The 14612-nt window shown below is 51.3% G+C and overlaps 1 protein-coding gene across 7 annotated transcripts in view; it reads left to right on the forward strand.

Annotated features, from left to right (window-relative positions):
* Positions 1–14612, forward strand: part of MVB12B (multivesicular body subunit 12B) — a 66981-nt gene that overhangs the window by 18905 nt on the left and 33464 nt on the right. For all 7 annotated transcript variants that reach the window (XM_074846671.1, XM_074846672.1, XM_074846666.1 and 4 more), the window contains 2 exons: positions 192–314; positions 13615–13712. In XM_074846671.1, the coding sequence (XP_074702772.1) occupies positions 192–314; positions 13615–13712 (221 nt within the window). The remainder of the gene's footprint in view (positions 1–191; positions 315–13614; positions 13713–14612) is intronic.

The following is a 14612-nucleotide window of genomic DNA, read 5'->3' on the forward strand; positions in this document are numbered from 1 at the left end:
GCTTGTCCTTAGAAGAGCCTACCTAAGAACAGGCCTTACTGAGCTTGATGTAGGAATTAGCTAACCCCCTTTTTTTCCCATTAGACTGGTTCTCACCAACCGAGGTGTTTGTGAAACCCATCAGCGCCTGATACTTGTGCGCCTGCACAGCATTTGCTTGTGGCATTAATGTCTCTGTGTTGCTCACGCAGGGAGCTGAACAACATGGGCATTTGGTACCGCATGGGCAGAGTTCCACGCAACCACGAACCTTCCCAGCCTGCGACTCCTCCTTCCCAAGTACCGTCCTCCACACCAGCTCCTAACCTGCCAAGGTACGTTTTCTGCTTTCCAGCCCCTCCTGCTGGATGCTGCCTTGCGAACCTTCCCTGGCGGAATCCAGACCAGGGTGCCACATCAGTGTGAGCATTACGTGGCATGGTCCGGTAACGAGGGAACGGGTCGTTCTTTCAGGTATCTGCCTACTGGAAATGCCTTTGGCTGTCATTGTATAAAGACATATGGGTGAAGAAGTCAGAAGAAAGAAGCCCCCAGAGAAAGGGAAACAGCAAACTACAACTTATCTTTGCTTTAAACTGTGTAGGATGTTGTAGTTTCCAAAAAGTACACGTGTGTCACCCCTGGGGCGTGGGCCAGAAGTGTAGCCAAGCTGATGGCCCTCCTCGACCAAGGGGAGGCAGAAGCGTTCACACAGATTTCAATGCACAGGGAGACAAGTTCTGCTCATTCCCCAGAATCAGTCCACTCGTGGTTTGAGGTACTGCCCCTGTTTTTTCTCTTCTTGGACCCGACTGCTGTGCTCCAGTGCTGGTGCTGAGCAGCCTGAGCGGTGCCCCCAGGCAGACGCCTGCTCAGGGCCTGCGCGGGTCGTTTTCCCGGCGTTATAGACAATATTTGTGTGTGTGTATGGATGCACGCGCTTGTGTGTATCTAGCAGGAGTCCTGTGTTGACAGCTTGCTTCCTGGATTTCTCTGGATGAAGCAGAGTGGTGTTAAGCCACAAGCCAGTGCAGACAGAGGTTAAACTGCGCTTTACGCCGCTGGCGTTGGCTCGCCGGGGAACGCAGCGCCTGGCGTGGGGTGGGCTCCTGCCGAGGAGGCTCGTCCCCGGAGCTCCAGGCCGGGCTGGTGCCAGGGGACAGCACGTTCTCTGCGGGTCCCTTTGGGCTTTGGCTTCATTAGGCGAACACGGATTTTTGCAGGAGGCATTTAGCGCTGCAGACCCGTTTACGGTGTTACAATAACCATTGAGAGCTGGGATTTCGGAGGAGGCAGCGGGAGCGAATTCCTGGGGGATGGGTTTGTGTGAAAAGGTCGTGCTATCGTCCTGTCCTCCGAGTCTTGATTTACAGGTCACTTCAGAGAGTGATGCTCTTAAACGGCTGTAAACTTCCCGAAAAATCTATCGGGTGTCTTGTGAAGGCACGTGTGTACCTCTGAGCCTTCGCCCGTGACCCAGACTTAAATCCACTGTCTTGCAGTGGCTCTTGGAGCTCCCCAAAGCATCTGGACGTTTCTTTCACTGAGAGTTCTGCCTGGTCTCTTGCCACGCTGTGGCACGCTGCTGGCGGTCCCGTGCTGTCAGGTGTGCTGCAGGCAGACATGCTGTCTTGCTTCTCAAGCAGAGATGGAGGCAAGAGAGATGAAAAGCCAGCAGTCTGCTGGAGGTTTCAGCCTGCCCCCCCGGGAGCCGATACGTTGTTTTGAAGCTCTGCTGGACATCAGCTACATGCTAGCACAGGCCGTGCGAGATCAGAGGAAAAGATGTCTTGATTTTAGAGCACAGATCTTCATTTTCTGTCCGCAAGAAATTCCTGCCTGGGCAGATTTCCACAATAAAGAGAAAAAATTATCATAGCAAGAGAATGTCAATGGCGGTCCTTAATCACTAAGTGTGGAAGGGTCACTTTATGGCCGAGCAGGGAAGGCTGCAGAGCAGCGTCAGAGCTATTGGGAACGGGGCCAAAATTAGAGCTCAGAGCATCAGCGACAGTCTGAAAAGAAGTGTTTACAAGGCTTATATATTTTATAACCTCTTGTTGTACAGTTTATGGTTTACAATGGCTGCAAGGAAATTGGATCAGTTTTGTTTTACTTGCCAAATAAAGCAAATGTCAAAATAGTCAATATAAAATGTATTCTAATTTGGCTGAGTTAAAACAGCCAGTATGCAGTGGAATAATTGAATGTTACATTAATGCCTCCTAGTAAAAACCACCTGTCTGTAGCCAGCTCCACTCTCATGCCCTGTGCATGATTTACAGGTAACTTTTACACCACCAGCCTGATCATTCAAAGCATCTTTCATGTCTGTTTTTTTACTCTGATTATTTATTATCCAATATATTTGTTAAGAAATAGAAATGTATATAAAGGTGCATCCTGCAAATATTTCATTATTATGGGGAACACATACCACTTGAAAGCCTTTCCTAATACTTTATCAGCAATGTGGTAAGTTACTCAACACTTAATGTTTGTGGAAGATTGTAGTCACAAGTAACCTCTTATTTTTACATCGCCATAGAGAGATGAGGTTGCACTGGTAGCCAGTTTGCTGGTTTATTCCACATAGATGTATACTGGCAGGAACAGCAGCGAGTTGCTGATGCTGCTGTGAGTGCTGAGAGAAAATGGGTGAGCAGTGCCGAATAGAGCGTGTGTGGAGATTCTGCCGTCGGGCTGGTCAGGTGTTTGGCTGCTCTCTTCAGCTGCTGTCGAGCATTATAAAATAATTTTAAATCAAGAGGGTATTCCTGGGTGCTTCAGAACAATTGCTAACACTGGACATAAACTAGACCAGTAAAAGACACCAGTGAGCTTCTTGCACAGCAAAACCTTCCTGAATGGAAGGGCTTTTGCTGTGGGAGACGTTTGTTTCTGCACCGGCCATGTTTCCTGCTCTGATCTGTGATACAAAGTTCCCGGTGGCAGCGGAGGGCGGCACATCAGAGCTTTGTCATCTGTTGGAGGTTTGACCTCCCCAGCTTGCTGCGCGTCAGCGATGCTGCTTCCACCGCTTGTGTCGCGGGGTTACGGCTCGCGGTCGGAGCTGCACAAGGGGAGGCTTTGTTTGATATTCGTGCTGGACTGCACACGTTATTTTTCAGCCATTTCTCCTCCTTGGTGTTTCCTACTGCAGGCATCTGGCTTAATGGGCTCTATCGGCAGCCCTCGCGCACCCCAGCAAGGGGGGCATGCTGTGCTGTGGAGCACAGCCCTGCCATTGTGCAAGGCATCAAGCTGCTTTACTGTCTTTTCTCTCCAAATTCTGCGACAGCTTCTTGGCACTAATGGCAGCCTGGAGAAATGCACTTGCAGTTTCCCATCCTAGAAGGCTGCGTTTGTTGACTTGAGTCACCAGTGGGAGTTTAATGTGACTTTCCTCAGCAGCTCTGCGCTCAGGGCCCACGCTCGCCGGTGCTGCATGGTGACACCCCTTTGGGGAGCGAGAGGTGATCCTCCCCCAAAAGAGGTGTTAGTAACAGGTAACTCGCCCGGCCCTTTGCCCACTTCTGCCTCGCCCCGCCTGGGGATCGGCGATTGCCAGCGTGTGGGCTGGGACCTGGCACGAGCGTTTGAGCAGCGTCTCAGGGCTCAGCCCCTCCATGCCCTGAGCTCTGTCGGAGCAGGCTAGAGCAGGGTTTGTGTGTGACGTTCTCCTCTTCAGGTCCAGTTCCAGCCTTTTAGGGGCAAGTCCCCGACTTCTGTGAGTGCTCACAGAGCCAGCCTCGAGCCATTTTGCCTTGTGGGTGCCTGCGCGATGGCTCCCGTCAGCCGTGGTGCTTCGTGAGCCCGTGTGGCTTCTGTGGTTCGGGAGCGCATTCCGCATCCCTTCCCGAGGTGCGGCAGGAGTCTCTACCACCGTCACTCAAACAGCCCTCTCACAATTTGTCAGCTGCAAGCAAGATGTCAGTCAGTGCTGCTGAAGTGTGTTTTACAGTGACAGACATAATTGCACTTAACTTTTTGCGTGGATGTTATCAATCTGTGACGGATACTTTGGGAAATGGAGCACTCTGATTGCAGATGATGTGTCACAGGCGTTTAATCTTCCTCTCGCAGAGACCAGGATTCAGTCACAACTTTTACTTGTTGATGTCAGGTTTTGAAAATGTAGATTCGCGCTGACCCTGGGAATCGTTCAGTCATTTAGTTTGCAAGGCTGTCATCTGAAAGGTTAATGGCTTACCAGGGAGAAGGAGGATCTTGCCGCAATCCACTTGTACTCGTATCATGTGTTAGCGTGGCTGGGCGCTCGCCGCTGGGGTTCAGAAGGGCAGAACTTCCTCCTGGGCTGCCTCTGGCACGTCTCCACGGCCGCTCGGATTGAGAAGCCCAGCGCTGGGGAGAGGGCAGGCCAGGCTGGGGCAGGGGTGACCCTGAGCTGTGGGTCTCGGTGGGGCTCACGGTGCCCGCTGCCGCCTGGGAGGCAGAGCCCCGAGCCGGTCACCGGTGCAAGACACGGGCGAGCGGAGCAATGTTGGCCCCGAGTGCCGCGCCTCAGGCGTGCCCGGTGACCGGGAGAGGTGGCAGCGCCGCGGGACGCCTGGCCTGGCCAGGAGAGCCCAGTGGCACAGGAGGGACTTGCCGTGCTGGCGGGGTGGTGGTTGGGAGCACCGAGCATCCCGCCCGCGGGGCTCCTGGCGCAGCCGGGCACCAGCACCAAGGAGGCACCGGTTTGCGGAGCCAGCTGGGGAGAGGGTCGGGAGAGGGGCACGCAGTGCTGCCAGCTGAAGCTGGCACAAGGTAGCCGGGTGGAAAGGGCACAGGGTTTTCTCCCGGTTGGCAAGGCGGAGCAGCAGGGCTGGCCCCAGAGGCAGCGAGCGTGGGGTGAGCCGGAGCCAGGCAAAGCCTCCCTGGGCACAGGGGGTCTGTGGGGGGACAGGGGTCTGCGCCTCTCCCTGCTGCCGGCCTCCTCCCCGGGGGTCCTGGCTCTGCTGCAGTGGGGCTGTGTGCCAGGCCAGCCCCGGGGCCGCCGCACACGTCTGTGGTGGCTGTGAGTCCTGCCTGAGCCACAGGGCTAATAAGCTACGGGAAGGGCTCGCTGGCGCTGCGGCGCGCGGGGCTGGCAGCTGCGGGGCTGGCAGCCGTCCCGCCCTGTGCCTCCGTCCGTGCCGCCGAGCGCTCGGGCCTTGAAATACCGATCTGGCAACGCATCGCACCAGGGAAGCGCTGCTCTGGTTTTGATAAGAAGATAACAATTGCCCTACTTAAACCCCTGAAATAAGAGCAGGATGTGTAAATTTTCCTCCCGTGCTCCCAATTACCTTTTAAATAGTTAAACTACCCCTCCTTAGGAAAGGGAAATGATTTGCTCCTGTTCCTCTGCTCCCAGTGGAGCTTAATGTTAAGGAATGTAAGAATTTCCTTTCTAGGCAGAGAAGTCTGATTTTTCAAATTGATTTATTAATGGTGTTTGAACTTTGTCGTGTAAGCTTGGAAAATGATCAGTGTGTGGCTTTCTGCTGGAGGCTGATGATGTGCAATAGGTGGCAGCTAATAAAGCAGCCCCAGCCAGCGGTGCGGCACAGAGCGGGACTGGCTCTGCCGGTGAGCGTCTTCCCGCAGCCGCGGGTTAATTGAAGGGAAGTGGGAAGCCTTTTGCCTCCCCTGTTTCTTAAGTAGCTACAATATTATTTAGAAATAACTATCTTAACTTTTTCTTTAAGACGTTTAAAATAAATTTTATGGAGAGTCTGTAGAGGAAAAGGTTCCAGGGTTTCAGTGCTTATTCTGCTCTGGCGTGGAACAAAGCCAAGACTTCAGAAAGCTGCCGCGGGCCCGGGGGCAGACGCCGCTGGCAGCCCAATGGCCAGGATGCTTCCACAGAGTGGGGGGGTCTGCCTTAAAGTCCCTCATCGGACCCAAATGCTACCAAATAAGGAGTACTTTTGGATGGACGTTTCTGGTTTGACTGGAGACTGCTCTGAGAAACGTTGCCAGTGGGATCTCCGACAGCCTGATCCTTTCTGCAAAATGCTTCCTTCTTGGTGGAGTTGCATTTTCTAATCTGCTTCATCAAAAGAGCTCTAAAGTGAAACTACCTTCTGATTTACAACTAATAAAACATATTCTTTGGCTTGAATGCTCAAGTCACTTGTATCGTGAAATACAGGACAATATTCCTAGTTTTAAAACTACGTACCCTGCAAGAGGCCAAGAGCGGTACAAGGGCTGGGTTTCACATCACAGTAGCTGTGGATAAAAAAACCACAATGAGACTGAAACAATAAGCTGGAGCTTGGAAGAAGCGTTTCCACAGACCCCTTCCAGTGGGTATGGTTAGAAGCAAAATTTAAGGATGAAATGTCCGTGATGAGTGTACGCTGTGCAAATCTGAACGTGATTGTCTGAGTGGGTAAGGGGTGCTGGCGTACGTTTATCCAGAGTCTGTTTCCCATAAGGAATTTGTTATGAAGCTGCCCTGACCGTATGGCTTAGATCCAGCTCAGCTGGATGAAGACGTGCAAAAATTGGTCAGAGTCCAGTATGTTTTAGTGGTAGAAGATGATGATTAGGAAAAAATGTTTGAACAATACGCGTGGTTTCCAGGCACAAGGATCCCTTGCAGCAGCTGAGAGAGACAGACATTAGCTGTAGTTAGAAGTCGTCTGATTGATTTAGCTGATTTTGAGGATGCATTGAAAAATTTGGGGAGTGCTCTGAGTGAAGAGGCTTCGATCTCCTTAGAGTCATTTTTCTTTATAGAGCCCTGCTGCTGCTACAGTAATATTCCTGGAGGCATGTTTTCTTCAGGGTATAGCGTAGGGTCATTAAGTACGAACCGAAGGTATTCATTCAAAGACGCTATATACTCACTTGTTAAATAAGCCCTGCGGGGGAATCGAGCATTTTTTCCCTAAAACTTGTGTTGTCTGCTATTTAATATGATCTCTGCCACTGTTGATTTGTAATCTGTGCTTTCACCCTGAAGTGCATGTGGTTGTGTTCAGATATTTCCTTCTTTAAATCAATCACTTTCACCATTTTCCAAAACACTTCTTGAGTTTATTGCTTTTAGTAAAGTGTTTGGACTGTCATTATTTATTACTGGCAAAGTGCTGACAACGTGCTCTTCCCAAATGAGTCTTTATGTGGAATATTTGTTTAGCGGGTTGTGCAGGGCCGGCGTCACTGCTCCCCCGGGGCTGGGCTGTGCCTGCAGCACCCCAGGGCTGGGGGCTCGGCCGCAGCCCCCCTCTGCCTCCGAGAGATGCTTCTCGTCCGACGCCTGAGCCCTGGCTTTGTTGTGCTGATTAATTTGACAGAATTTAAAATCCTAACCGCGGAAGCTTACACCGTGTGTAATTTATCTTTTTGGAGTATTTCTGCTGTTTGGCAATTTTTCCCTACTGCTTCATTATCTGAAAACTCCTGACTCTGGAGAGCAGCTAGTGAAGGATGTGGAAAGCTGCGCTCTTCCCGCTGCAGCCTCCAGAGACACCGCGCTGCTCATCTAAGACAACCACTTCATAAGCACTTCATGCTTACAGTACGAGGTCTCCGTTCTTTGATGCAGTCCTCTGCCTATAACAATTTAATGGGCTACAGCTCAGACTTCCAAGCAGCGTAAATTAAACTTGTTGGGTTTTTTCTATTGTTTGGCAGCTGTTCTATCCTGGTTACTTAAGTCCTCTGATCTAAATTAATCCCTGTATAGAGGAAGCTGCAGGAGCTTCATTCTGCATTAAGCCTTACATTTTGGGTCGCTGGTCTGCAGTAGATCACGCTCCCTTGTTAGCGTCATCGGGGTTTGTTCCGTTCAGCTGGGGATTGCTTTAGTTTTGACAGAAGAGCGCAACATCCTTTCCCCCTCTCCTCGAGGCGTGGTCGTTCCGGGGGCGCTGCGCGGAGGCACGCTGTGTGCGCTGCCTCGGTACGTCTGCTGCAGACAGGCCTTCTCCCCTCTGCAGCTGGCAAAATGAAACGGGTAGATCTAAAAGTGGAAAGAAGCGTTCACTCCCTTTTTCATTCTCCCATGCGCTTGGGCTTTTATAAAATCTGAATCTGGCACCACCAGCTCTCATTGATTTTTGGGAAACAGGATATTTTAGTAGCTTGGAATGAGATGAAATGCTTGCAAAGCCCATATGTTGCTTGTTTTAGGGAAAGGGTCAGGAAGGTTTTAGAAAGTATTTAAATATTTGGTTTACACGATTAGAATAGATTGTCTGGAATGAAGTCCGTTACCCGAGGTGATTCTTGCCTCACAGTTTTGTTTTTCATTGCAGTTCTTTGGAGTATGAGGTAGGTGTTCTGGCATCGCAGTGCCTGAGCACAGTAAAAGTTAAGGACTGTGAATAAATACTGTAGATGGGATTCTGGACACTGCCAGAGCCGTAGATATCTGCCGTGGGTTGTCTGTGAGCTGCAGTTTGGAAAATGCATTCTGCTAGGTGAGCGGTTGCTGCGAGGTCCTCTGACGTCTGTCAGCAGCTCCAGCAGCTCGTTTCTTAGAAATGGGCTTTTTCCTGCCTCCACAGGCAAAGCTTTCAAGTTGGGTTATGTTTCTTGAGAGCTCCAGCCTGATATTAAGTTCTTGTAGGTGTGTTTTCAGCTTTCTACAGCTTGGAATTTAATTGTTCTGTCCTCAGTTTTTCATGAGGCATGATCTTTGCATAATCCATTGATTATGGAAGATACGATTCTTTTTATTGGAAGGTGTTCCTAGGAGACTGCAGTTTTTGCGGCACCGCTCTTTAAGTTCGTTTAAATTGCAGTCGTGACGGTGGTACGTCAAAGACCAGGACAATCCCAGTCTGCAGCATGCAGGATGGTTTCTAATATATTTGGTAACGTGGGGCGGTTCTTAAAAGTTTTCCCTGATTTCTCCACCATGGTCATCCAATCCAGTTGGAAAGTGAAAATTTAGCATTGTTCTTTTGCTGTGCATTGTTGATATTTTTATATGAATTACGAAGCATCCTTTGATATCTGGCATTTCCCCTTATGATCCTCTGTTACCTTTTATGAGTACTTTCCCCCTGACTTCAAAAGCAGTCCATCACCTTCCTGCAGACAGTTATTAATAACCGATTTGGAACTGTCAGGCATTCCTGGGCCTGTTTTATGCGAGTTTCTCTACAAAAACATTCAAAAAGTGACCATAATGTGCACAGACCTCAAACCGCCTTTGCTAGCACGTGAAGGATCTCTCTCATCACGTGCTGCTTCTGTTGCTGGTGTATGTGGACTTGTTCCATAGATTTAATGGCTGAAAGAAAAGCTGAAGTTAAGAGAGTAATTAAATCTGCCCTGTCCTGAACTGTGCTGTTGCAGTAGTTTCATCCTGGAAATTATTGTATGCTGGGGAAAAATATTTTTTACATTTAACCCGTGCTGGAGCAGTGTGGTTTTGACTTTGGCGTTGGAGAGCGCGGCTGGAGCCCCGACGGCCTCGCCGAGGCAGGCGTGTGTCTGTCCTTCCTGGCAGCGCCAGATCCGCCTCGTTGCCTCCCTCGCCAGGGAGGAAGAAAAGTGCTTTTTGTGATGGTTCAAAAGGAAAATAATTGGCATGGGGATAGTTAATGTGAGTTGCCATTCCTTAACATTAGAGATTCCACTAAAGTACTAATAATTACTGTTAATATCTTTCAGTGGAAACTTTCAGAGTAAACGAGCACTGGTTGAGGCAGTATTTAACGGCATGCTGCTGGCATGATAAGAATGCAAATAAGCGTTATTAGCCTAATGATTTTGCTGTCACCATGGCTGTGCAGCAGTAGTGTTGTGAATATGTCATGCAGTACCCGTGAATTTGGAAAGTGTGTCAAAACACAACTTCAATTAGTTTGCTCTAATTATGGCTCTAGAGAGTTCATAACTATATCACTCCTCATTAAAAGAGATCTTCTTATATGGATTAATACAGCACATAAAGGGATGTTTGAGCGATCTGAGGCAGAGCTGTGCAGAGGGAGGGCGCCCGTGGCGTGGCGGGAGGGGCGGTGGGTCCGGAGCAGCGCCGGGCTCCGGCCCCGTCCCGTGGGTGCAGGGCAGGGGCTGGGACCCTCCCGCGCGGGGTGGGCAGCAGCTGCAGTGTCCCTCGGCCCAGGGGCCTGATGGGTGACACTGGGCAGGCTCTTCAGTTTAAAAAAACATAATGAAGTAATCAAACAAACCCAAACAAAACCCGGCAAAACACAGAAGCCCTAGGAGGGACCACACCTGATGGTAAAATAGAGATCTGGCCTGAAAGCTCTGCTCCGCTGAAGGTGGAGGAGCGTGGGCAGCCTGTGTCCGTGCGTCTCCCGCCCGCCCCCCCGGGGTGTCCATTGTCTCTCTTCACTCCGGCCTTTTCCCGTTACCCCACGTTACCCCAGCGCGTTCTTGCTCTGCAGAACGGGGAAGAGATTCTTGTGCTCACAGGTGAGCAGTTAGTGAAGGGTTAAAGTAGTAATTGTTTAAATCTTTTAGGCTTTCCTCCCAGTTCTGTGATAATTTGATGAAGAACTTCACCCTAATTAAATATTCAAATTAGGAATAAGTGTCAATATGGCTTCCCATTGCCTGGAATGATGATTAATTGTATTCAAAACTCTAGTGGCCGCTGTAATCTAAACCAAACCGTTGTTCTTGATTATTTCTGCAACACATTTACCATGTTTTTGTTTTAAAATTTAAACTAGTAATTGATTTGCCATATGCCGCAGAGCTGCACATACTTTCACGATATGTGTTTAGGAACTTGGGGACTTTGTAATTGGGATTTTCTTGCTTTTCAATGGCAGACTATTTTTTTTTTTTTTTTTGTCTTCTACAATGCAAAATGATTTGGCTTTCACGACGCGTAAGGAAAATGCATTATGCAATCAACTTAGTAGGTATAAGTTATATTGATTCTGGCCAAAGTTTGCATTAATTTAAAATAAATTAGACTTTGTTTCCCATTTTTCCCTGCAATGTCATACTTTTAAAAAAGGGAAGGGGGAAGGGGGGAGCTGATCTTCTCGCAATTCCTGCCCTCCGTCTGGTGGTCTTGCAGCGAAATGGTCTCCTTGGAGAGATCTGGCTGTCCTCGGCGCGGCTGGCTGGGAGCCATGAAATGCCCGTGTGTCCAAAAGCGGCCGTGGCAGGGGGCCGCGGCTGTCGTTTCCACGTGCCCTCGTGACGGCCCCTGTTCAAGCCCACCGGGGCTGGCGGCCGCTGGCAGCAGCGGCTGAATGGGCGCTCTCGGCTCCTGAGCCCCGAGTCCGGAGCGGAGAGCAGACGGGATACCCTGCGGAGTTGGTCAGCGAGGTCTGGATACGTCATCTCCTGCGCCGTATCCAGGCACGTGTGGTCAGGCCCTCGGCCGGCGAGCGATTCATTTTAATTACACGTGTGGAGCGTGTGCTCTGCTTCAGCATATGGCGCTCGGAAGCCTGGCGCCCGCCTGAGCTGCCAGGCACGCCGGTAGCGACTGGGGACTTGGTTCAGAGAGTCTTTTTGCAAACTGAGGGCTCGAAGCTTTGCGGGAAGGCTGCTGCCTCGTGCACGGAGCCCGCAGCTGCTCCTGGCGCGCACATGGTGCCCGCCGCAGGACTGCTGCTGCCGTGCTCCGGCAGGCTTGGTGGTGGCTGTGGAACAGGGCTGAACGGAGGGGAAAGAGGGTCGGCCTCTCCTGCAGCAGAAGCTGGTAGAAACTTTTGAAATACTCTGCTCAGAAATGGGCCTTTTAAGTAGATCTGCTTTGTTTACTTCCGAAGCTATTCCCGCTGTTTTGTTTGGGGTGAAGAAAGCAGTCCCCCGTACGAGCCAGAGAAATTCAAAAGTCTTTCTGTTAGCTGTTTTGGTGCCTCAGAAAGTATTTTTGGATACTGCTATTAAAAAACAAATGAAAAGCGTGTAATGCCTACAGGCAGTGGTCTTCTGTTTTAAAGTGTGTTCATGACAAACCTGCCTCTGCTCACAAAGAGTCTCATATGGATTGTGTTTTAAATAGCAAACTCTTAGCCAAATTTGAAAATATTTTCACACCATCTTTTTTTGGTTAGAAATAGCTTTGGGAAGCACAAGCACACTCAAACTGATGTTTGCTTTTTCTTATTTTATCTGTGCTGTTCACCATCAGCTGCATCAAGGGCTAAAAATACATAGGCCTTCACAAAATGTGTGCTGTTTGTAAAGGCAGATAATTTCCAGATGATCTGCTTGGTAGATAAAACCTGCTAGCTGAGAACGTGGATTTGATGCTCTGCTGGAGGACGCCCAGGGCCCTTTTGTGCAGCTTGGGCGTCCGTGAGGGGACACAAAGGGTGCCTTGTTCTGGCAGGGGGGCGATGCCGAGGCTCTCACCGTGCCCAGTAACTCTCGCTCCTGTGGAACGGTTGCTGCTGCCTCTGCCTCCTGCTGCGCCTCTCTGGGAAGAGGGAGCATCCTCATTACGCGTGGCAACGCAGTCCAGAAGATTAATGATAGCATTTGATAAAAATTCACGCAGACCTGGGACCAGCGTTAGAAAAATATAGGTTCGAATTAAAAGGGAAAAGCCCAAATCTCTCATCAAAGCATAGAAATCCGTGGGCCATCAATAACGTCACTAGCAGGAAGTCCTTCCTGGCAGCAGGCTTCTGGGCAGAGCCGTGTCCCCTGCGGCCAGTGGCCTTGCTCGTGCTCACCCGTGCCTGGGTCCATCCTCGGTGCCAGCGGCTGGCATGGAGCAGCTCCAGGCTCCAGTGGCTTCGTGAGCAGCCCCGGCCCGACGGGAGCGGGGCCTGTTGGGTGCCGCGTCCCGCCCTCCCACGCCGCCTGTTCCTGGGAAGTCACCCACCTCCTCTTCTAGCCTGTGCCCAGGCTCGCTGTGTGCTGGATTTTCCTGAGCTACCGAAAATAGTTTCAACTTCACGTCCATGAGCTCTGCTTTTTCCTATTTATAGGGAGGTTTAATGGAAGTGTAAAAATATCTCCCCGCCGTGGGAGCGCGGGGCAGAGCACTGCTGGGAAGAGGCCGTCCCGCGCTGCTGCGGCTGGAGGGGGCCAGGGGAGGTTTGGCTCCGCTTGTCCCCGGGGCTGGTGCAGGGGCGCTGGGCGTGTGCCTCTGCCTCAGGGGGCGCGGGGACCTGCAGCTGCTCCGGGGAGGTTTGGGGCAGCCCTCGGTCATCAGGAAACTTTCAAAGATCTTATTTATGAAGGTACTAGAAGTTCTTGGTATGGATAAATCCAAAGCACTTGCTGTTAGCGCATTCTGCCTTGAAGAAGACGCGGTTGAGTCCTGCGGGGTGTTCGAGCGCGCTCCTGATGTTGACACTTGTGTTTGCAGAGGGGGGACCGTGCTCCCAGGCTGGCCCAGGCTGTCCCTGGGTGCCAGCTGGTGAGGAGCTGCCGTGTCCTGCCAGGGCCGGGGGTGGCCACCTCTGTAGCGCATTGGCTGTTGGCCGAGTCCGTCGGTCAGCGGGGCAGGGGGGATCACACCAGGGTGTGGATGGTCTCGCTCACAGCTGGGCTGAGGAGCTGGTGAAGCAGCTGAACCACCCTCGGTCTCCTCCTGGGATTGGGGGCCTGCTCCGGCTTTTACAAGCAGTGTTAAAATTAATGTTTGCTGCTTAAATCGTCGGGCAAGAGTGACCTGGCAGCAGCAGTAACCTTCCGCTCTGCAGTAACGTCATCTCCATTTCCCATTCTCATCCTCAGGCATATCTCGCTGACGCTCCCCGCCAGCTTTCGAGGGAAAAGTCACAGCACTCGCCTGGACTTGGAGCACCAGCACTCGAATTTGTACGCCATCTCAGGTGAGCCGGCACACGCAAAGGTTTCTCTGCTCTTCTGTGTAGTCGGAAGCGTAACCAAGTGAAGCTTGTGCACGCAGCCAGCTGTGTGGTACCTGTGAAACCTACGTCCGGCTTTTCCTCGGTGCCACTTAAGTGTCGGGAGCAGAGGGGGTGCAGAGAGACGCCGGGGCGTGCCCAGGCACACGTGTACTGGCAGCAGACGTTACCGATCGCTGCGGGGGGGATGCTGCTGCCCGCGGAGGGGCCGGGTGGGAGCTCTGAGGGAAGGTAACACTGACACAGACTTTGCTCCTCATCTTTTTCATGGTCTTCACAGGTGAGTCATGAGAGATGACACCTCTGCCCATTTCATGGGAAGCTTTGTCTTGCATTAGGACATATTTGAAATAAGATGTTTGGATATGAGGGGTTCTGTGTCACTCATAAGAAGCGTGTGCTTGCACAGGCACGCTCGGTCTCTCCAGCTGCAGCTTTCTCACTGTTCACTGTTCCAGCCTGATATACAAGTGCTGCAGCCAGTGATAGTTTCCAGATGTCACTGTGGAAAAAACTTGCCAATGAATAATTTAGCTGGCTTTTATTTTTAACTAGTACTAGTCAGCAGGGAAAATGTGTATTTAAAGAGAGGATCAAGCCCGTCGTGCACCCGCGCAGGTACAGGTAGTTGTTCTGTGCTTCGGGACCCTGCGGTGGGTTGGGTTGCAGCTGGGGTCCCTGTGAGCTGTCCCGGCAGCTCTGCTCCCCTGGAGCAGGCCTGGCCTCTGAGTGCTGCCTCAGAGGGAGCTGAGAAGGAAGGGGCGCAGGAAGAGATGCCTCTGGGAGCCAGGGGCCGGGGTGCCTTAGAGTTGTATTTCATGGGGTCTGTCGCTCCTGGACATGCCGAGAGCTGCGAGGCCTGGA

The sequence above is a fragment of the Strix aluco genome, chromosome 20 (genome assembly GCF_031877795.1).
Source record: "Strix aluco isolate bStrAlu1 chromosome 20, bStrAlu1.hap1, whole genome shotgun sequence".
NCBI classification, from domain to species: Eukaryota; Metazoa; Chordata; class Aves; order Strigiformes; family Strigidae; genus Strix; species Strix aluco.